General features: G+C 34.8%; 1 protein-coding gene across 7 annotated transcripts in view; it reads right to left on the bottom strand.

The window, feature by feature from the left end:
- Positions 1–22,756, bottom strand: part of LOC114324883 (acetylcholine receptor subunit alpha-like) — a 195,524-nt gene that overhangs the window by 72,687 nt on the left and 100,081 nt on the right. Inside the window, exon 4 of one of the 7 annotated variants that reach the window (XM_050662852.1) lies at positions 17,336–17,516. The exons of the other annotated variants lie outside the window; for them this stretch is intronic. Coding sequence (XP_050518809.1) covers positions 17,336–17,516 — 181 coding nt within the window. The remainder of the gene's footprint in view (positions 1–17,335; positions 17,517–22,756) is intronic. 7 annotated transcript variants of the gene reach the window in all.

The following is a 22,756-nucleotide window of genomic DNA, read 5'->3' as shown; positions in this document are numbered from 1 at the left end:
GGAGCTGTACGTCCAGAAATAAATCTCAACTTTATATCCGTTTTTCTTTTGAAGGCTAAGTATACCCTATTCCACGAATATAGGTACGACTGTTATGGATTATCTCAACAACGAATACTTTACTGTGCAAAATATGAAGAACGAAACTAAATTGCGAGTTACATTGTTGCTTATTGAAATAATTATTAGAGCCATTTACTTTCGTACTTCTTATGTTGCACACTAAAATATTCGTTGTCTCGATAATCCAAAACAGTCGTATATTCGTGGAATGATGTATACTTATCAGACTTAAATCCTTTTATTTTCGTTAGTAAATTATTCTGTCTAGTTGATCACAATCCAGAGGTCGAAATACGAAATTTCAGCAATACAATGGAATTACTTACGGGGGTCTATGGTCAGCAGTAGACTCAAAATGGTTAATAATGATGAGGATGAGGATAAAATGTAGTACCTTAAAATTAGCAAAAAATACGGCTATTGATGTGAGTACCTACAAATAATTTGCAAATGATTCAAATAGTTGATTTAAATAGGCAAACATATTTATAAACAATGACAAAAAACATATACAGTGATGAGCGAGCTAATAACCAATAAAATAGCTCAAAAGATGGAAAACATAATACATTGAGGAACAAAAGGAGATAAAACTAGTGGAGGTGGAAATTATCGTTATAAATTTATAAATTAACATTACATCACATAATTTACCACTTTTAGACGTATCTGAGGAGTATGACAACTGTCACTGTGACAGTAGAATTTTATAAAATACTCCTAAAGGTGGGAAACTATGTAATGTAATGTTAATTATTTATACGTTTGTAACGATAATTTCCACCTCCACTAGTTTCATCTCTTTTTGTTTCGCATTGTATTATGTTTTCCATCTTTTGAGCTATTTTGCCGGTTATTAGCGCGGTCATCACTGTATTCCTGATTATTATTAATTAAAAAGAGCTGCATACATACTCGTTTTTTATTCAATAGTCTAGACGCCAAATCGAGGTCACCGTGGCGTTTTCAATTATGATGGGCAAACTCAACAGTTTCTCATGAATTTTTGGCTGTTGATTACGAATTTCGAGAGTGGATTTCGATCCGAGTGGTCAAAAAATTGTTATGAATCATTTCATTGTTTATAAACTATTTATAACGCTCTAGCTCATAAACTAAAAGAGATAAAAAATTTTTTTCAAATAAAATTTTTTCCGTAACGAAAAACAAAGAAAATTGCATTTCCTATACTTAAATCCACCAATTAGAACTCAAAATATTGTAAAATTAGTGCATAATGCAAACTACAAACTGCAAAATGATTATTTCTCGCAGTTTTTTCAATCGTAACTCGGTTTATATACACGTAAATGAGGTTTGGAATCTAATTTTAAAGCATAATTCATAGACTTCCAAACAAACTTTGTTAAATTACTTTATCTCTACAGGGTGTCCCGGAAAATAGTGCGTTCCTTTAAGGTATGGAGAGAATACACAATTTGGAACAAAAAAGTCCTATACCATTTTTTTCTAAAGTTAACCGTTTCCAAAAAAAAGTTAACATTGTTTTCCATATACCTGTATTTTAATGTTTGGAAATTTTAATAAACTGGCAACATCGTACGCACTACGGCATAATAACATAATAAGAACTCGTTTGTGATTGTGATTAACAGTATTTAAAATAATCCAACCTAATAGTAGGTAATACTTATGTATTTACTATTTGTTTACTAAAATTATTTTCTTTTGAAATGTATTGAAATACCTATTGCATAATTTTAAACGAATTACACATCTTTTAACATAAAAACACATCTTTTAACTAAACTACTATTATGTATTTAGTAAGGTTTAAATGGGTTGAATGCTGAGTATTGCTGAGGGATTTAACTGAATTACATAGTTTTAATAGTTTACAGTGGAACTTAAATACACCAGATAATGTCTCAGTAATTTGTTTACTTGTGAACTGAAATAACTAAGTTGTACTTACTTGAAAATAATTAATATACCGAATAGATGTTTCAAGTAACCTTTCACAAACACCATTCATAGGTAATAACATAATAGGTAATACACTCACTATTCGAAAACATTTTCGGCATTGACACTAAACAGGATTCTTTAAAACTATCTGTTTACTATCATCTTCTATCTATTTACATGGGACTGTCTATGCTTAAATTTGCGTACCGCACATAGTTGTCAGATTTAAATTTACATACCAAAATACATTTTAACTTTTTGGTCAAACGGTTGCATTTAGAAAAAAATGTTATAAGAGTTTTTTGTTCTACATGGTGCCTTCTACCTATACCTTTAAGGAACGCACTATTTTCCGGGACACCCTGTATTTGTTTTAAAGTTATACCGGTTTGAAGTTATATTTTCTTTAAAAAATTGTACCTTAATTTGTTTATACGGGTTTAAAGCAAATATGTACAATAAACATTTATATTTTAATTATAGTGCGGCAGATTCGTGCAAATATTATAAGAATTGCAGATTGAATGATACAAGCATATAATTTGGTCCACATATACTGCACATATAAAGGTTCAAATTTGGATATGAGGCCATCTCAGATTTTGCGTTTTACAAAAATGGCGGTCATTCAAAATGGGCGACTACACATATGTGACTAATAGCACGATATCTTTTGAATGAAAAGTCCGATTTCAACCAAATTTGTTACATAGGTTCTTTTTGTGATTTACAAGATCGATGTCGAGAACTGGAAGAATCGGTTTACGAGAAGTTGTGTTTTTCCTGATTTTTTATGTAAAACTATTTTATATTATGTAAATAATTTATTTTCAATTTTTTCACCCTGTATATATTAATTTTTCGAAATTGTAATACCACCATTGAAAAGAGCGTAAGAATATGTTTTAGGAAATATATTGAACTTTTTTAGTTATATTAATTACCATTTACTAAATGCATAACGTATCTTCACATGTACCTACGTGTGGCAGATTCGTGCAAAAATTATAATTATTGTGCATTTAATGGTAGTAGCATATTATAATTTGGACCACATATACTACACATACAAAAGTTCAAATTTAGATATGAGGCCATCTCAGATTTTGCCTTTCACAAAAATGGCGGGCATTCAAAATGGCGACTATACATATGTGACTAATAGCACGATAACTTTTGAACGAAAAGTCCGATTTCAGTCAAAGGCATCAAGGTTCTTATTTTGATGAATAAGATCGAGGTCTTGAATCGGAAAAATCGGTTTACTAGAAGTTGTGTTTTTACTGTTTTTTATGTAAAAATATGTTGTTTTTTTTTCAATTTTTTCACCCTGTATATATTAACTTTTCAAAAAGGTAATACCGCCATTGAAAAGAGAGGAAAAATATTTTTTAGAAAAGATTTTGAACATTTAGTTATGTTAATTACCATTTAATAAATCCACAACGTATCTTCACATGTACCTATGTGCGACAGATTCATTTTGAATGCCCGCCATTTTTGTAAAAGACAAAATCTGAAATGGCCTCATATCTAAATTTGAATCTTTGTATGTGTAGTGTGTGTGGTCTAAATTATATGCTTTTACCATTAAATGCACAATAATTCTTATATTATTTGCACGAATCTGCCGCACATAGGTTCATAGGTACATGTGAAGATACGTTATGCATTTATTAATTGGTAATTAACATATTTAAAGAGTTCAAAATATTTCCTAAAAAATATTTTTACGCTCTTTTCAACGCCGGTATTACCTTTTTGAATAATTAATATATACAGGGTGAAAGAATTGGTAAAAAACAACATTTTTACATAAAAATCAGGAAAAACACAACTTCTGGTAGGATGGATTCTTCCGGTTCAAGACCTTGGTCTTACACATCAAAAAGAGAACCTATATACCAAATTTGGTTGAAATCGGACTTTTCGTTCAAAAGTTATCGTGCTATTAGTCACATATGTATAGTATAGTCCTATAGTCGCCATTTTGAATGCCCGCCATTTTTGTAAAAGGTAAAATCTGAAATGGCCTTATAGCTAAATTTGAACCTTGATGTGTGTAGTATATGTGGTCCAAATTATATGCTTCTACCATTAAGTGCACAATAATTCTTATAATATTTGCACGAATCTGCCACACATAGGTACATGTGAAGATACGTTATGCATTTATTAAATGGTAATGTGACGCTATTTATAACAGTCTGCTCACATATTGGCCTATCCTGACTGAACAATCTAGTCGTTACTGGAGAACGCGCGAAACAGCTATTCCTTTTCCACGGCCTTCGGGGCGAACGCTGCCGAAGTATATATAGGACTGAAATTCAAGCACAGGCTAGTCAGTCAACGAATGAGCCGCGACGCGTAATATAATTGTACTCGATTCGGATCTAATGAAATGTATATATTAGTTATCGTTATGTTTAGTTAATTAAATTATAAATTTGAGTTGTAAATAAATTAGATGTGTTAGTTGGTGTTATTTGTAATCATTAAAAATAAATAAGTGATGTAAATAAAATAATATAAGTAAGTCTTCCTTTATTTAAATTAAACTTAGCGACTAAAGATATAAATAAATAAAATAGTAGAGTCAATCGCGTAACAAAATGGTGCAGAAGTGAGGATACTTGAAATACATAAATTTAACGTAAATTTTCGTTTTAAATAGAGTGTGGAACTTTTAAAAATAAATAAAATATAAATCGTAATAAATAAAGTGTGTGACAATGTCTTCACAACATAAGAAAATCACTGAATTGATCGTTAAGGAGCTCCGCAACCAGTTAGAAGAGAGAGACATGGACACTACTGGGAAAAAGGCTGATCTAGTCGAACGTCTAAAGAACGCTCTTCAGGAAGAGGGTCAAGATCCAGAAACCTATTTGTTTGAAGACAAGCATGCTGCTGTGATCTCGTCGATTTCGAAAGTTTCCTCCGATGTTTCTAAAGTTTCGACAGACATTACATCGTTAGAGAGCAAAGTTTCTAGTGAAATCTCCCAAGTTTCAACAGACATTACATCGTTAGAGAAAAAGGTTTCTAGTGAAATTTCCCAAGTTTCCTCGGATGTTTTGAAAGTTTCGACAGACATTGCATCGTTAGAGAAGAAAGTTTCGGGTGATATTTCATCCCTTGACAGCAAAATGACTAACGAGATCTCTAGGGTCACTTTGGATTTTGACGACAAGATATCGTCCATAAAATCTACTTTTGAAGAAAAGATCAAGGAAATAGAAAAGAAAATGCAGGAAACGGAAAAAGTAGACAAAGGTATGGAACCCATCTTAACAGACATTAAAAATGATGAAACCAAATACAAATTGGAGCCACAGTCGATAGTTGAAGGGAGTGTGAGTCTTGCTCGTGTTAAGGTGCCAAATTTCGACGGAAAGTCTTCCTGGAACAGTTATGTGAAACAGTTCGAAGCAGGTGCAAGAGCGAACGGATGGTCTGAAAAAGACAAAGCTGTAAACCTGGTTATTGCTCTTCGAGGAGAGGCTTTAGATGTACTTGAGACCATAGCAGTAGAGGAAACTAATGATTATGAACAACTTATGAAGAGACTAAACATGCGCTATGGGCAGGAACATTTGGAGTATGTTTATCAGGCGCGGCTTAAAAATCGACTCCAAAAGAAAGATGAAGCTCTTCAAGAATACGAGGTCGATATTGCCAGGTTAGTACGGTATGCATATCCGACAGCTCCCGAAGACATGATGGAAAAGTTGGCTGTTCAAACATTCATTGATGGCCTTCGTGATCATGAAATGCAAAGAGCACTGCGGTTAGCTCGTCACAAGACGCTGGTCGATGTCTTGTCTGCCGCCCTCGAATACGAATCAGCTACCCAGGCCTCTGGCTGGTACAGTAAAGTTAGGACCGTGAAAGAGGAAGAGGATGAAGACAAACTTGACCAGCTGGTAAATATGGTGAAAGGCTTTACATCGAAGAAAACGAAGACCATGAATTGCTGCAATTGTGGTGAAAAGGGGTACGCACGGAGTTTAAGGAAGAACGCAAATCAAGAAACTCACCAGCAGGAAATAAGAGAGCGCACAGACCTTAGGGGGGCAGCCTCGACTCAGAACTACTCTAAAGACCATCTCATACTAATAGCTTCTTTGAAATGTCGTGAAGATAGTGTATATGTGGATGGAGAAATAAATGGTAAAAAGTATACATTGTTGGTGGATACCGGAGCGACCAGGACCATTATACGACCGTCAGTTTTAAACAGCCGTAAGAAACTCTTACCAACGAGGTTGCGACTGCGGACTGCCACAGGTGAAAACGCCAACACCCATGGAGAAATCCAGATACAATTAGGGATTGGAGCAGAAAAGTTCGTCCATACTGTCATAGTTGCAGACATCGAAGAAGATGTTATATTAGGAATGGACGTAATGAATTTGCATGGATTTCAATTGGATTTTAAGAATAGGGTAATCAAAGTTGGCAACGAGGAGGTATTTCTTCATCCACATGATGACAGAACTGTGCTAGCAGCCATTAAAGAAGATACAGTTGTGCCTGCGAGGAGTGAAACGATCATCGTAGCGCGGCTACAGGGAACTGTAGAAGAAGGAACGCCTGTTATGATGGAGCCATGGAACCACGATGAGGAGGTTGGCCGAGGAATCATAATTGGAAAGGAATTGGTTACTTCTGCTAAAGAAATTCCCGTGAGATTGATTAATGTCAATGACTACCCGGTGACCATCAAGAAGGAGACAAAAGTAGGAACTTGTGTACCCGTGACGTCCATAATCCGTCAGACAACAACATCAGATAATTCCAACGACAAGTTCGACCAAATGGTTGCAGTTGCAGGCCAATCTCTGAATCAAGTGGAGAAAAGGAAATTAAGGGAATTTCTTAGGCAATATCGTGACATATTCGTACCGAAAGGAGGAAAGACAGGAAGAACGACAGTTGTCAAACATATAATTGACACTGGTACCGCTAGGCCAATTCGTCAATCAGCTCGACGATTACCACAGGCGAAGAGAGAGGAAGCTGAAAGGATTGTTCAAGAAATGAAGAAAGACGGGGTGATAGAAACTTCTACGAGCCCATGGGTCTCTCCGGTGGTCCTGGTCAAGAAGAAAGATGGAACTACGAGGTTCTGTGTGGACTACCGTTTGTTGAACAATGTTACCAAGAAAGATAGTTATCCTCTGCCTCGGATCGACGACACGTTGGACACATTAGCTGGAAGTAAATTGTTTTCTACGTTGGACTTGAAGTCTGGATATTGGCAGGTAGAAATGGATCCAGTGGACAAAGAGAAGACGGCCTTTACGACAGGATCTGGATTATGGGAATTCAACGTTATGCCGTTTGGACTCTGTAATGCTCCTGCGACATTTGAGAGGCTGATGGAAAATGTGTTGAGAGGGTTATCTTGGAAAACATGCCTGGTGTATTTAGACGACATAATCGTTTTGGGGGAGACGTTTGAAGACCACCTGAAGAATTTAGAAGACGTTTTTAATCGACTTAAAGCTGCCCAGTTAATGTTAAACCCCAAGAAATGCCAGCTATTTCAAAGTAAAGTCAATTATTTAGGCCATATAGTCAGCAAAGAAGGAGTGGCCGTGGACAAAGGAAAAATCGATTCCATTAAGGAATGGCCTGAACCAACTGATAAACATCAAGTGAGAAGTTTTCTGGGACTATGTACTTACTACCGGAGATTCATTAAGAAGTTCGCAGATATCGCTAAGCCATTAACGCGACTTACAGAGGAAGCAAGGGATTATTGCTGGGATGGAGACTGCCGAACGGCCTTTGAAACTTTGAAGAGGCATTTAATTACAGCGCCAATATTAGGGTATCCACTGCCAGAAGGAGAGTTCATCTTAGATACGGATGCAAGTAATGTGGGAATTGGAGGAGTGCTGTCGCAGATCCAAGGAGGACAGGAACGAGTCCTTGGATATTTTAGTAAAGTGCTTTCAAAACCTGAACGAAATTATTGCGTCACGAGAAGAGAACTTCTAGCAGTAGTCAAATCAGTGGAACACTTCTATCAATACCTCTACGGAAGGAAGTTTCTAATCCGAACCGACCATGCCGCCATTAAATGGTTAATGCAGTTTAAGAATCCAGAGGGTCAGATAGCCAGATGGATTGAACGACTTCAAGAATATGATTTCAAGATCGAGCATCGGGCCGGAGTTAGCCACAGAAACGCTGATTCCCTATCTAGAAGACCGTGTCCAGCAGAATGTTCCCATTGCAACAAAACAGAGTCGAAGGAAGCAGCAGTACTAAGAACAACAGTGGTCAACGACGAGTGGACGCCTACCAAGATCAAGGAAGAACAAGAAAAAGATCCAGTTTTACAGAAGATTCGAAAATGGAAAGAAGAAAATCGTCGACCATCTTGGCAAGAAATATCAAGCCTAGGCTCAGTAGTTAAGACGTATTGGGCCCAGTGGGACTCATTTATCTTGGAAGACAGCTTGCTTAAACGAGTAATAGAAAATGATGATGGTTCAGTGAGGAGAACACAGTTGGTGATTCCAAAGAGCAGAGTAGCCGAAGTACTTCGTCAGTTACACGACAGTCCATCAGGAGGGCATTTTGGTGTAAAGAAGACCCTTCAGAGAATTCGGGAACGATTTTATTGGATGAATAGTTCCGACGATGTGAAGGACTGGTGTAAGAAATGTACTACCTGTGCTACAAGTAACGGACCCTACCGGAAAAGAAAGGCTCCTATGAGACAGTACAATGTTGGAAGTCCGTTTGAAAGAATAGCTTTGGATATTGCCGGGCCATTTCCAGAAAGTGACAATGGATGCAAATACATGTTGGTGGTAATGGATTACTTCACGAAGTGGGTGGAGATCTACGCAATTCCAGACCAGAAGGCCGCCACTATTGCAGATGTGTTAATCAAAGACTGCATCAGCCGATTTGGAGTACCTCTGGAGATCCATAGTGACCAAGGAAGGAACTTTGAGAGCGATCTATTTCAAGGAATCTGTGATAAAATAGGCATGAAGAAGACAAGAACCACGGCCTATCACCCGCAATCGGATGGAATGGTGGAGCGTATGAATAGGACAGTCGGCAAGTATTTGACAAAGATGGTGTCCAATCATCAACGAGACTGGGACCAGTACCTTCCGTTCTTCGCAATGGCCTATAGATCTGCTGTTAATGAATCAACTGGCCAAACACCAGCAAAAGTCCTATTTGGACGTGAGATGCGTCTACCCTGTGATCTAGAGTTTGGATGTCGACCTGGAGAAGATGTTGCTGGTGAGGATTACGTGAATGAATTACGAAGAAGAATGGACGATATACATGAGTTGGTCCGTTCTAATCTTCAGATCGCTAGCGACTGAATGAAGAAACGATACGATACCCAAGCTGAGAAGGGATGTTTCAAGGAGAACGACAAAGTCTGGCTTTATAATCCAAAGAAGCGAACAGGTTGTTCTCCCAAGTTGCAACAGTTCTGGGAAGGTCCGTACCTCATTGTCAAGAAAATCAATGACGTTATCTACCGAATAAGCAAGATTCCTAGGGGAAAGCCGATGATAGTCCACCATAACCGGTTCGCGCCGTACGAGGGAGACCACGACGTAGATGAAGAAGTGGAAGTCAACCAAGTTCGAGAAATACCTGACCTTACCTTTGAAGAGTTCATGGGTGCCTACGGAGGTACCGGTAAAGCAAGACATGGTGTTACCACTGAAGAAAAGCGAGATCTTCTCGCACTTCCCGATGACTATTCGCTGGCCCATACTATCCCGGCCAGTATCAAAGACGCACGAGGGTTGGCATCCGCCTTCCGAAGGAAGTTTGGTCGAGTTGCAGAACTTCAATGCCAACTGCCAGCTCCTGGCAAAGCATTGAAACTCCAAGATGCATCACGTTACCTATTCTATCTGGTAACAAAAGACACTGTCCATGACCAACCTACCTACCAAGATGTATGGGATGCATTAATTCAATTGAGAGAGCACGTGTTGGAGTCCGACGTGCAAAAGTTAGCCATGCCAAAGTTAGAATGCCGCCAATTAGACTGGAGAGTTATCCGAAATATGGTAGAAGAAATTTTCCAAGACACCGAGGTCCAGGTGTTAGTCTGTTGCAATCCGCATAGTTACTGGTGCGGAGAGAAGACCGTCCCCTGTCACTTTTATACAACTGGGAGTTGTAAAAGAGGGTCCAGTTGCAGATACCAGCATCCAGTTCCAGTCCCGACAAGGTTCCAGGAGGAACCATCTTTTAAGGAGGGGGCAATGTGACGCTATTTATAACAGTCTGCTCACATATTGGCCTATCCTGACTGAACAATCTAGTCGTTACTGGAGAACGCGCGAAACAGCTATTCCTTTTCCACGGCGTTCGGGGCGAACGCTGCCGAAGTATATATAGGACTGAAATTCAAGCACAGGCTAGTCAGTCAACGAATGAGCCGCGACGCGTAATATAATTGTACTCGATTCGGATCTAATGAAATGTATATATTAGTTATCGTTATGTTTAGTTAATTAAATCATAAATTTGAGTTGTAAATAAATTAGATGTGTTAGTTGGTGTTATTTGTAATCATTAAAAATAAATAAGTGATGTAAATAAAATAATATAAGTAAGTCTTCCTTTATTTAAATTAAACTTAGCGACTAAAGATATAAATAAATAAAATAGTAGAGTCAATCGCGTAACAGTAATTAACATAACTGAAAAGTTAAAAATATTTTCTACAAAATATTTTTACGCTCTTTTCAATTGCGGTATTACCTTTTTGAAAAATAATATATAAAGATGGAAAAAATTAAAAAAAAAATATCTCTTTACATAAACAACCAGTAAAAACACAACTTCTGGTAAACCGATTCTTCTGGTTCACCATATGCATCTTGTAAATCAAAAAATAAACATATATAATAAATTTGGTTGAAATCGGACTTTTCGCTCAAAAGTTATGGTACTATTAACACATATGTATAGCCGCCATTTTGATTCCCCGCCATTGTTGTAAAAGGCAAAATCTGAGATGGCCTCACATCTAAATTTGAACCTTTATATGTGTAGTATATGTGGTCCAAATTATATGATTGTATCATTAAATGTGCAATTGTTTCACATATCGGCCGCACTATTAAACTTTATGATAGAAATGTTCGTAGGTTTATTTTGGGCCAAAATATCGATATTTTAATAGCGCGCTCTGAGGCGCAAGATCGGCTCACAGCGTAAAGGTTCGCTCACTAACCTCTCGATACAAATTATAATTTATATGTGTATTCGCGATGTTAAGTCACAAACGACGACCTCTCGTGGATTTTGCCTGAACTAGCGTTGAGGATGATTTCAATGTCAAACGCTGAGAGCACATGCATTAGAAACAAGTAGGTAATATTTACTATTAATTTTTAAAGTTGTCGTCGATGTTGTATATATTATTTGTAAAAAAAAACATGTAAAAATATATAATGAATATTACTTACTTGTTTCAAAAGCATGTGCGCTCAGCGTTTGACATTGGATACACCCTCAATGTTAGTTCAGCTGAAATCCACCAGAGGTCGTCATTGTAATAACTTATAATATTGTTTATCTCTTTAAGTTTATGAGCTAGAGCGTTATAAACAGTTTATAAACAATAATTAAATTGTTTATAACAATTTTTTGACCACTCGTATCGAAATCCACCTAGAAATTCGTAGCCACCAGCCAAAAATCCATAAGAAACCGTTGAGTTCGCCCATCAGAATTGAAAAGGCCTCGGTGGTCAAGCTGGCGCCTTGACTATATAAGCGCTTTCACATATAAAACATTCAAATGAACATATAAACTTGCAAAATATTAATAGCAATAATAATTTTGAAATAATTTTAAATGATATAAAGTGTGTGTTCATTCACAATTTCGTTCGTGGAACACACAAAAATAAAAAAGAAAAATATTGAATCGCCACTGAGAATTAATGAAACATGCAGATTTAGCGCTTGAATATTTTACAACTGAAAGCAAAAAATATTATCCGCCATTTCGTATGCCCGCGTGTTAAATATTAAGTCACTTTTTAGAGTTACAAAACTTTTGTATGTAGACAAAATCGTCGAAAGTATATATATCTTTTTTTTAATATAGTATGAGACGGTGTGAATGACAATACGATGACAATACATCAAAAAAGAGAGGTGCTTTTTGTTCAATATGGTAAAATTTTAGGTTTTAATAAAAAGAAGCATGTGGAAATAACTTATATGAAAAAAGCTCTTAAAAAGATGAGCATAATATATTGATATAGGAGGTAAATAATAATTATTTTCAAAAGTTTATTAAAAATCCTTTATATTTATATTAAAATTTGGGCTACATCACAGAACGTTTTCGGAATGGCAATTCCTTCATCAGTGAGGCTTATCTATAGGGTGGAAGGCACTTATGGAATAAAATTATTTTTGTCCTTGTTTTAAAAATTATAACCCGTCGATTTTATACGTGCTCTTCAGTTAAAACTATCCACCTTAAATAACTTTTGAATCACAGATTTTAAGAAAAAACGCAAAAACACGTCAAATAATGCTTGAAGGGGGACACATTATTTCATATTTAAGCTTGCCGGGAAAGGCACCCTCTCACCTCCCGTATCACCCCTTATTTTTTTTTATTACTACCTCCTTTTTTATTTTATATTTTAATTCTTCTCTTTGTACTGATTTAAAAAATGTGCTTAAAGTGATTAGTTTATGAGAAAAATAAATACAAAAGCAACAAAACTGAATTAAAAAAAATTATTTTTAAAGATATTCTTCTTTAGCGGCGAATCGATTGAGGGTAAAATTGTACATTAACCACGCGCCTGCGCACACTGACAGTATGTAGTTCTGACAGTATGTAGTTCATTGCTAATCTTTCAAGATAGGTATGTATGTATCTGTAACCGTGCAAATAAGTCATTAAAAGAATATATTAGTGGTTTTAGGAAATTTATTATTTATTATAATTCTTGTGTTTTTGGATTTGCGTTTCCCTGTAGTAAAATAATAAAACATGTAGGCATAACATTTTTACAGTTTGTCGCCCTGTTGTGTAATTATATCCGAAACTTACGTGTCAATTCAAGTGGCTCGATGGCGTAGTTGGCAGAGCGGTGGTACAGAGAACGGAAGCACACGGAAGGTCGCGGGTTCTAATCCTGGACGATTCATACTTTTTTTTTATTTTTCGTTATTTTAATAAAAAATTTTTGAAAGTGGTAGATAAGAAAGTTAATTTAATTTTTAAATAAAATACAAATAAGCTGTTAAGTATATTTACTTCATTTAAATTATTTATATAATAGAAGAATATCTTCTTACGTGCGTACAAAGTACACACATTCTTTTTTTTTAACAATTTTATTACCTACAAACATTTAGAATGAACATTTCACTACCAAAAATTTTAACAATAATAATTATTCAAAATGACTTTTGAAAGTCCACAAGGAAGAACTTCCTGTAGTTGGCTGTATACCATTAATTACAAGTGAAATTTAATAAAAAATTTTCCTCTTGGTAAATGGTATATTAGTTTAAAAAGCCCTAAAGGGCTACAAACATATGAACAAAACGTTTTCGCTCTGTAACAAGAGCATCATCAGTGTTACAAGAACATGGTGAGCCAACCAAAAAATACAAAGGTCAAAGCCTTTCAAAAAACAGACAAAAGTCTTATATAAAAGATAACATCGCAAAATCCAACGGATGGATAAAATTCCTAAGGATAAGGCTCTATGGCTTCATATGACTCCCACACGTTGTAAGTGGGTCAAAAGGTAACTAGGTCATTCTGTTATGGGAGGTGGCAGGCAACACACATAACAGAATGACCTAGTTACCTTTTGACCCACTTACAACGTGTGGGAGTCATATGTTGCCATAGGGCCTTATCCTTAGGAATTTTATCCATCCTTTGGATTTTGCGATGTTATCTTTTATATAAGAGACTTTTGTCTGTTTTTTGAAAGGCTTTGACCTTTGGATTTTTTGGTTGGCTCACCATGTTCTTGTAACACTGATGATGCTCTTGTTACAGAGCGAAAACGTTTTGTTCATATGTTTGTAGCCCTTTAGGGCTTTTTAAACTAATATACCTTTTACCAAGAAGAAAATTTTTTATTAAATTTCACTTGACTTTTGAAAGCTTGAATAATTATTGTTAAAGTTTTTAAATAATTATTATTAAAATTTTTGCTACTGAAATGTTATAAAACTCTCTGCTGTAATAATATACTCTAAATCTTATAAAATTGTTAAAAAAATAATTTTTCCACCTACCTCTACCGAAAGTATACTTTTCCGGACCTGATTGTTGTACTTTTCCTCCCTAGGGAGGAAAAATAAAAGTGACGTCGTGGTATTTCATTCATGAAATATAACTTATTGACGCCCTGTACAATATCTATTTTCTATTACGTAAGTATCTATGCATCTTAACGTTTATTTATAAAACACCCTGTATTTTGCAGAATGGTAAAAAACAGTAAATTGTTATTTTGATTTAACAATGTTTACATTAATAATTTGACTTATATTTGACAGTTGACAGTTATATTGTACCTACTTGTTAGTTTTAGTTTTAATAAATTTTGTTGGCTAGTTACATAAATAAATTAAGTAAAAATGAAAAATGATTTTTTATTAATTTGAGGAAGGTGGAAAAACCATATGTATAACATGGGATTAAAGTGTCTTTTTCTCCCTTGAATGATTACTGCCCTCCGCTACGCGTCGGGCAGTAAACTTCATTCTCGGGAGGAAAAGTAGCACTTTCCTCCCTTGTTATACAAATAGCTATTTATTCAATCCAGTTTTCTTGCTTTTGTATTTATTTTTCTCATAAACTAATCACTTTCAGCATCAAGTGTTATACATTTTTGAAATCAGTACAAAGAGAGGAATTTAAGTATGACATAAAAAGGGGTAGTAATTAAAAAAAATTACGGGATGATACGGGGGTGGGATGGTGCCATTCCCAGTAAGCTTAAATATGGCATCATGCCTCCCTCTTCAATTATTATTTGACATGTTTTTGCGTTTTTTTCTAAAAATCAGTGGTTTAAAAGTTATTTAAGGTGGATAGTTTTATGTGAAGAGCACTAAATATTATTATAAATAAAAAACTCATACAGAAATAAAAACTTCAAATTGTATACTGGTATAAAATCGTTTATTAAAAACTATATAAAATGTCATCCAAATGGATTGCGAAACGTTTTCGTTCTAATTCAGAACATTTTCAGTGCATTCTGCTGACTAGTTGGAACTAGCACACTATTTAAAGTGGTAACCCCATAATATATTATGGTTTACATATTAAGTATATTTTAATAAAATATGGTGACTACAAGTCGATGTTGTTAGATTTATTTGAATACATGCTCAAAGGGCAACATGTTTCCCTGCTCGAAAATACTAGGTACTTGCCAGTTCAATGGACACAGACCAACTATATTCAAATAAATCTAACAACATCGACTTGTAGTCACCATATTTTATTAAAATATAATATGTAAACCATATATTATGGGGTTACCACTTTAAATAGTGTGCTAGTTGAAACTACTCAGTAGAATGCACTAAAGATGTTCTGAATTAGAACGAAAACGATTTGCAATCCATTTGGATGACATTTTAGATAGTTTTTAAAACGATTTTATACCAGTATACAATTTGAAGTTTTTACTTCTGTATGAGTTTTTTAAACTTTGGTATACAGCCAACTATTGGGATTTTCCCATTGATATTATTATAGATGTGTTCGTTCTATGCATAAATCTAAATGTACAGCATAGTCTAAATAGTCCATAAATTTTATTTTTAATGGAACACCCTGTATATTTTTATATTTTTAAAATCTGTTAATAACCTGATTTCAACGAATAGAACTATATCATGCTTGCCGTAATATGAATAATACAGTGTAAAATTTTGAAATTATAAAGTATGGAATACTGCTTATTTGGAGTATACTTATTTTGGAAAATTATTAAAAACGCTAGAATAAGTCAACTGTTCAATCCAAATGGGCACTTTATAAACATAAATTTAAATATACAGGGTAATTCACGCAAGTCTAGCATAGTCCATGGTCTTTAGTTGTAATGAAACACCCTGAATATTTTTATGGTTTTAGAAGCTACAACCTGATCTCAAAAATAGTCATTTATGTATTAAGGCGAAAAGTGATACATTATTGCTAAAATTTCTTATTTTATTAGTAGTTCCAAAATGACACAAAATCTAGGCATCGGATAAAAAAGTTTATTTGAAGAAAGTGTATTTTTTTGTTCTTCTTAATGGCGGTACAGGCTCGTTTTTTTAATATTGTATTTAATTACAGAGTAATTTCTACATATTAATATATTTTTCAAATTGGGCTCTGTACCGCCATTCTTTATTATATTACGAATACGTGTCCCAAATATCACGAAAAAATATTGAAAATTACAGCCGCAATCTTGGAACGCGTTTTCGCTACCTGTTGATCGCTACTGTTTCCTCTTAAGGGACTTTCAAAAAGATAAAAATATATAGGGTATTAAATTAAAAATAAAGGTTATGGACTATGCTAGGCTTGGGGGAATCACCACGTACATTTAAATTTATGTTTAAAAAGCGCACATTTAGAAATAAAAATCGACGGGTGAGATTCACCATTGGACGGCCAAAATGATGCATCTCTTTCGCACTTACCATTGACAGCCGGCTAATACACGTTTAGCGCTCATTGTTAATAATTAAAAATAACAGCTTAGTAATAAAATATTGACAAGAATTTTTTCAGAATCCTCTAGGGAGTTTTAAACTTTGATTTGGCCACTTTATGACTTTCATAATAATAGCTTTTAACCGAGTTATTAGGCTTTAAAAATGAGTATTCTCGCGATAATTATTTAAAATTTTGAATTGCGTATAACTCAACAATAAACAATTTTAGAGAAAAATCACAAGAGACATTTTTTGCTCATAATGACCAAAAGAATATAAAACAAATTGTCCAAGTTGAAAAAATTGATATTTAATTTGTTTAAAACCATTTTTTAAAAGAATTTTCCGACCGGGGTACCTCCTTGCATACTTCGGATTTGTCATAAGGACCTCTTTTTTAGTAAGTTTGTGTCATATAGTCTGGACTATATTGAAAAATAAATAAAAGCTGAAAAAGTTTTGATTGCACTTAAAACTTTTTAATTGCATATTAAAAAATGCCAATTTTCTTGTCGGAAAATTATTTCCAACATGTTCTTTTATTACAAAAGTTATACTTTCGACAATTCTGTTTTTATACAAGGTGTAAAAAAGTATATCTCGCGAACCTTAAAACCATCGTACGTCCAAGATCCGAGCTTCAACACGCAAGTCTGCACGTCGTATGGAAAAAACTCAACGTCTATAGAACAAGAGGACTTATAGACGGCAGGTGGCTGCCAAACGACTAGGCCGTTGTAGTAAACCGTCGCTTTGGTCATCAGTGTAACCTCATAGTTGCCATCCGCGCTGGAATCAAAAATTTTGCTTGTTGCTTCATTTGGTAAGGTACCAAACAAAATTCCTATCTTGTTTGTAATGCCTTTTTACAATGTGGTGGATTTGAAAAGTTCAGCAATATACACAGCTAAAGTACCGTATCTGTACACACACAAACAAACTCAAAAATAGATTATTTTTGTTTTTACCTGCCAATACGGACAATGGAGTGGTCCAGCTCGTTGGCTCATTTCTTGGTATGGTTTTCTTCGCAATGAAAATCTTTATATTTTTATTTTAATAAACCTTCTAGTGACAGTGACGTTTTGCAATTCTGCAAATTTAAAAATTAACTTCCACATATTTTAGTAATTAATGCATCTATTATAGTGTAAAGTTGCCTCCATATTTTATCGCCCATCCAAAAAAGTGGCGGACTTAAATGTTTGTTATAAATGTTTAAATAATTGATGGATTCGACCGTTATTTGATGGAAGTTCATTTTATTTAACAATAAAACACTGAAAACGTTTGTTTTCTATACTTCCACAAAATTTATTATAACTATGTGACTACAGCTGTTTCGGCAGAGTGCCTTTCTCAAGTGATTTAGATTACTATGGGTTTGTCTTTTAAAAGTATTTAACTGAAGACGTTGAGGAGTGGGGAGCTGTTTGTCTCGAGTTGGTCATTCAGAATTATATCTGTATTTTTCAATTTATTAATTTCCATAGATTCTAATAAAGATAGCTTAAGGCCTTTATTTTGAATATGCAGAATTTGAAACTGTTCATTAAAAGAATGATTATGATCTAGAAGGTGAAGTGCGTATGTATAAGTGTCTGTTGTTCTATTGTTGAAAGTCCTTTTGTGTTCTGCTATCCGTTTGTCAAAGGTGCTGCCCGTTTGACCGATGTAAGTTTTCGGACAGTCACCAAAAGTTAGTTTGTGAACACCGCTCTGTAGTTGTTTTCTCTTTCTGCTCTCATTGTTCTTAATATATTTGTTTAAGGTGAAACAGTAGCGATCAACAGGTAGCGAAAACGCGTTCCAAGATTGCGGCTGTAATTTTGAATATTTTTTCGAGATATTTGGCACACTTATTCGTAATATAATAAAAAATGGCCGTACAGAGCCTAATTTGAAAAATATATTATTATGTGGAAATTACTCTGTAATTAAATACAATATTAAAAAAACGAGCCTGTACCGCCATTAAGAAGAACAAAAAAATACACTTTCTTCAAATAAACTTTTTTACCCGATGCCTAGATTTTGTGTCATTTTGGAACTACTAATGAATTAAAAAAAATGTTAGTAGTTCCAAAATGACACAAAATCTAGGCATCGGATAAAAAAGTTTATTTGAAGAAAGTGTATTTTTTGTTCTTCTTAATGGCGGTACAGGCTCGTTTTTTAATATTGTATTTAATTACAGAGTAATTTCCACATATTAATATATTTTTCAAATTGGGGTCTGTACCGTCATTCTTTATTATATTACGAATACGTGTGCCAAATATCTCGAAAAAATATTCAAAATTACAGCCGCAATCTTGGAACGCGTTTTTGCTACTTGTTGATCGCTACTGTGTCCTCTTAAGTTGTTGTTAGTTCTGAAAGCTGGTGTTATTCCTTTCTTTTTTATGTATTTTTGTTGTTATGTTGCCAGTATATGTGATAGAGCAGAAGGTACTGGGTTCTTTCTGTGGTGGTGGATAGACTGATTTTAGAGCTTTCTTATGGAGTTTTTGGTTTAAAATTTTGTTATTTGTTTGTTCATTATAGCCATTCTCTATCACATATACTGGCAAGATAACAACAAAAATAGCCAGATACATTAAAAAGAAAGGAATAACACCAGCTTTCAGAACTAACAACAACTTAAATATATTAAGAAAAATAAGAGCAGAAAGAGAAAACAACTACAGAGTGGTGTTTACAAACTAACTTGTGGTGACTGTCCGAAAACTTACATCGGTCAAACGGGCAGCACCTTTGACGAACGGATAGCAGAACACAAAAGGGCTTTCACTGTCTGCTGCTGAACGGCTGCTTTTCAATAGAAAAGCAGACAATTCTACATACGCACTTCACCTTCTAGATCATAATCATTCTTTTAATGAACAGTTTCAAATTCTGCATATTCAAAATAAAGGCCTTAAGCTATCTCTATTAGAATCTATGGAAATTAATAAATTGAAAAATACAAATATAATTCTGAATGAAGAACTCGAGACAAACAGCTCCCCACTCCTCAACCTCTTCAGTTAAAGACTTTAAAAAGGCAAACCCATAGTAATCTAAATCACTTGAGAAAGACGCTCTTTGCCGAAACAGCTGTAGTCACATAGTTGTAATAAATTTTGTGGAAGTATAGAAAACAGATGTTTTCAGTGTTTTATTGTTAGATAAATGTTTAAGAAATTCGAGTAGCCGCTTGAAATATAAGCACTTGCCGGTATTTCCGCAAACGCTGATTGTAATTTAGTCATTTTAGAATTTAAAGTAAAGTCTTACATATTAGTACAGTTTAAATTATTGGACAATAAATATTAAAGGAGAGAAATTAAACTTTTTTTCTACTTTAAATGACAAAAAAGCAAGTTCATGTGAAGAACTGAATTCAAAATTATTCTTCACATTATATTTGAAGCATTATTTGGTTAAAACATCTCATTTTTGGTGTTATAAGAAAAATGGCACTCGGGGGAGTGCCGACAGAAGTGAAAACTCAATATAAATAATACTCTTTCATAATCCATGTACTCCATAAGTACAACGTGTTAGTTACTACTGAGTATGCTCATCAACTCAGTATGCTCATGAAAGTATGATTCAAAGTGCACCTTAGGAGCTTGCTTTGCAAGGGATCTAGGACAATTGCCCGAAAACAGTTTCCCGAAAGACAAATCCCCGAAAGCAATTCCCGAATGGTCAATTCCCTGAATGTACAATTCCCCGAAACACGAATGGACCGAATGGACAATTGCCCGAATTGACAATTGGCAGAAAAACAATTGCCCGAAAAGGGAATTGACCGAAAAATATATATAAATAGTTATTGCGTATTGTGACAGAGATTCTGCAGAGTGGATTGCAAGTCTGGTAAACAATTACGACCCTGCGAACACTCACGAATTTTTGCGGGGAATAGCACATACCTAATTGATCGTATTAGTATTATAGTGTCACGGTCCCAGGCCGGCCCTGTCAACGCCAGAACCTTCTGGCGACGAACTATCTGAGGGCGAGAGGAAACTTGTTTACGTATCGGCGTATCTAGAAACCATCGATGGACCTTTTTTTATTGCTTTGTAAATAATGTTTACCTTTTCGACCGTGTATTCTTTGAATACTTGTAATCCTAGCACACGATGTTAATTGTTATTATTGAATTTTACCACAAATAAATTTTATAAATTTTTGGCTAGTATACCAAACTACATATCAGTTCACACAACTTTATGTTACACTGTCTGTCTCTACTGTTATTAGTCAGAAACGCTTTTACACCACCTGTCACCTGTAATCAGTTGGCTTTCACCTTTCTCTTTGTGAAGACAGAGAAATCAACTCAACCACCCACATGCCCGTGGTATAGTCATATGGTGCCTTGAGGTATACCTTTTAGAATTTCACCCATCGCCAGGGTTTAATAAATAATATGCCAATGTAAGACCTTTGGTCGGCATTTTAAGGGTTTTAACCCATGTATTTTTGGTGGCTTAGCATGTAGAGCTTGTAAGTATAACCTAATTTTTTATCTTGGTCGCCCTTTAAAAACATTTTTACTATTGTCTTCACTAATTATGGTTATACTTATTTTAGGCATAGAACACTGATGATGATCTCTTTAGAGCGAAAACGTTCTGTATTTTAATATAGCCCTTTATTGGGGTTTTCAAACTAATATACCGTTTACACAGAAGATCTTTTTCTTCATATTTTCAATAATTTAGTTTTAGATTAAAACATTACTACCAATTAAACTGTTGTCATTTACAATTGCTTTATTGTCTCTACATTATTATTAAGAGAATTGATCTGAATTACGCCCAGGACCTCATGAAAGACATTCAGAGATTTGCGTCTAGTGAAGAAGAATGGATCACTCCACATAATTTGATAGTATAGTTTAGTTAAGCATTGAGTTGTAACTTAACAAAAAAAAACCCAAAAAATTGCCAGGTATCGCTAGACACCTACTCCATAAATGTCAGTTGCAATGCGGGAATAAGCTCTCAAAGTTCCGTCACTTGGGGCAGAGAACAGGAATCCTACGTCTCTCTGATGATGACTCTAAATAGAGTCGAAAATCGTCGATTTAGAGTGCTGGTTTGCGCTCTCTGTTCTAAGTGAAAAATAAGACAGTTTTGCCAACTTTGGAACTGAATAAAAAGGGTATACATTTTTATTTTATTTAAAAAAATATCGATAAATATATTGTGCCAAAACTTTTAGGACATACGTTATTCCCATCCGCCAAAGGGGGATGTTTGCGAGGCTGAGTTTCCTTCTTGGACTATATTATTCAGTCACTCAAGAACTCATTTCTTGCGTCACACATATCTGTACATTCCTCGATGTTTACTAAAAGCTTTAGAAAACCTCTGCTGGCATATTTTTAATGGGCGGTTCATTGATAGTGGCAAGAGCTATCTATTTCGAAATTCACTGGGGGAGAATGTAAGGAGAAGTGTAAGATTGATACAGAAAGATTTTGTACTTTCAGAAAATCGATCTCGTATAATTCAGCGAAGGACACTAGCACAGAGGCGGAGAAGGAAGTGGGGAGTAATTCGAAGGGTTGTGTTTTGGAATCGATTTCCTCAGTTAACCTGAATGTTCGATTTGATGATTGTTGAATGAGAACACTATTAATGGAGATGGATGGGCATTGCTCAAATTGATTGATGAAAATATTCTATTCTCTTTCGTGGGTTAATAAATAATTTTACACACGAATAATTAACTGATCGCAGGATTTATCCCAATGGCGAAAAACTAGTGTACAAAAATAATGAATATTACAGAATCGTACGTTTGATTTCATTGCAGTTGATTCTTCTTCTTCTCTTCATTTCTTTATGTAAGAAATTTTACTTGTTTATTGACGGGTTCTTGCCTCCGTGGAAGATTATCACTCCATATCTTGCGTGGTCGGCCGATACTTATTCTACTACATAGTGATTTGACCTTTGTTATTTTAACGAGTCTTGTGTTACCATTTAGGGGAGTGCAATTAGAACGAAAACATGCATTGTTTC

The sequence above is a fragment of the Diabrotica virgifera genome, chromosome 9 (assembly GCF_917563875.1).
Source record: "Diabrotica virgifera virgifera chromosome 9, PGI_DIABVI_V3a".
NCBI classification, from domain to species: Eukaryota; Metazoa; Arthropoda; class Insecta; order Coleoptera; family Chrysomelidae; genus Diabrotica; species Diabrotica virgifera.
The sequence above is the reverse complement of the archived record's forward strand: the minus strand, read 5'-3'. Positions and strand labels throughout refer to the sequence as shown.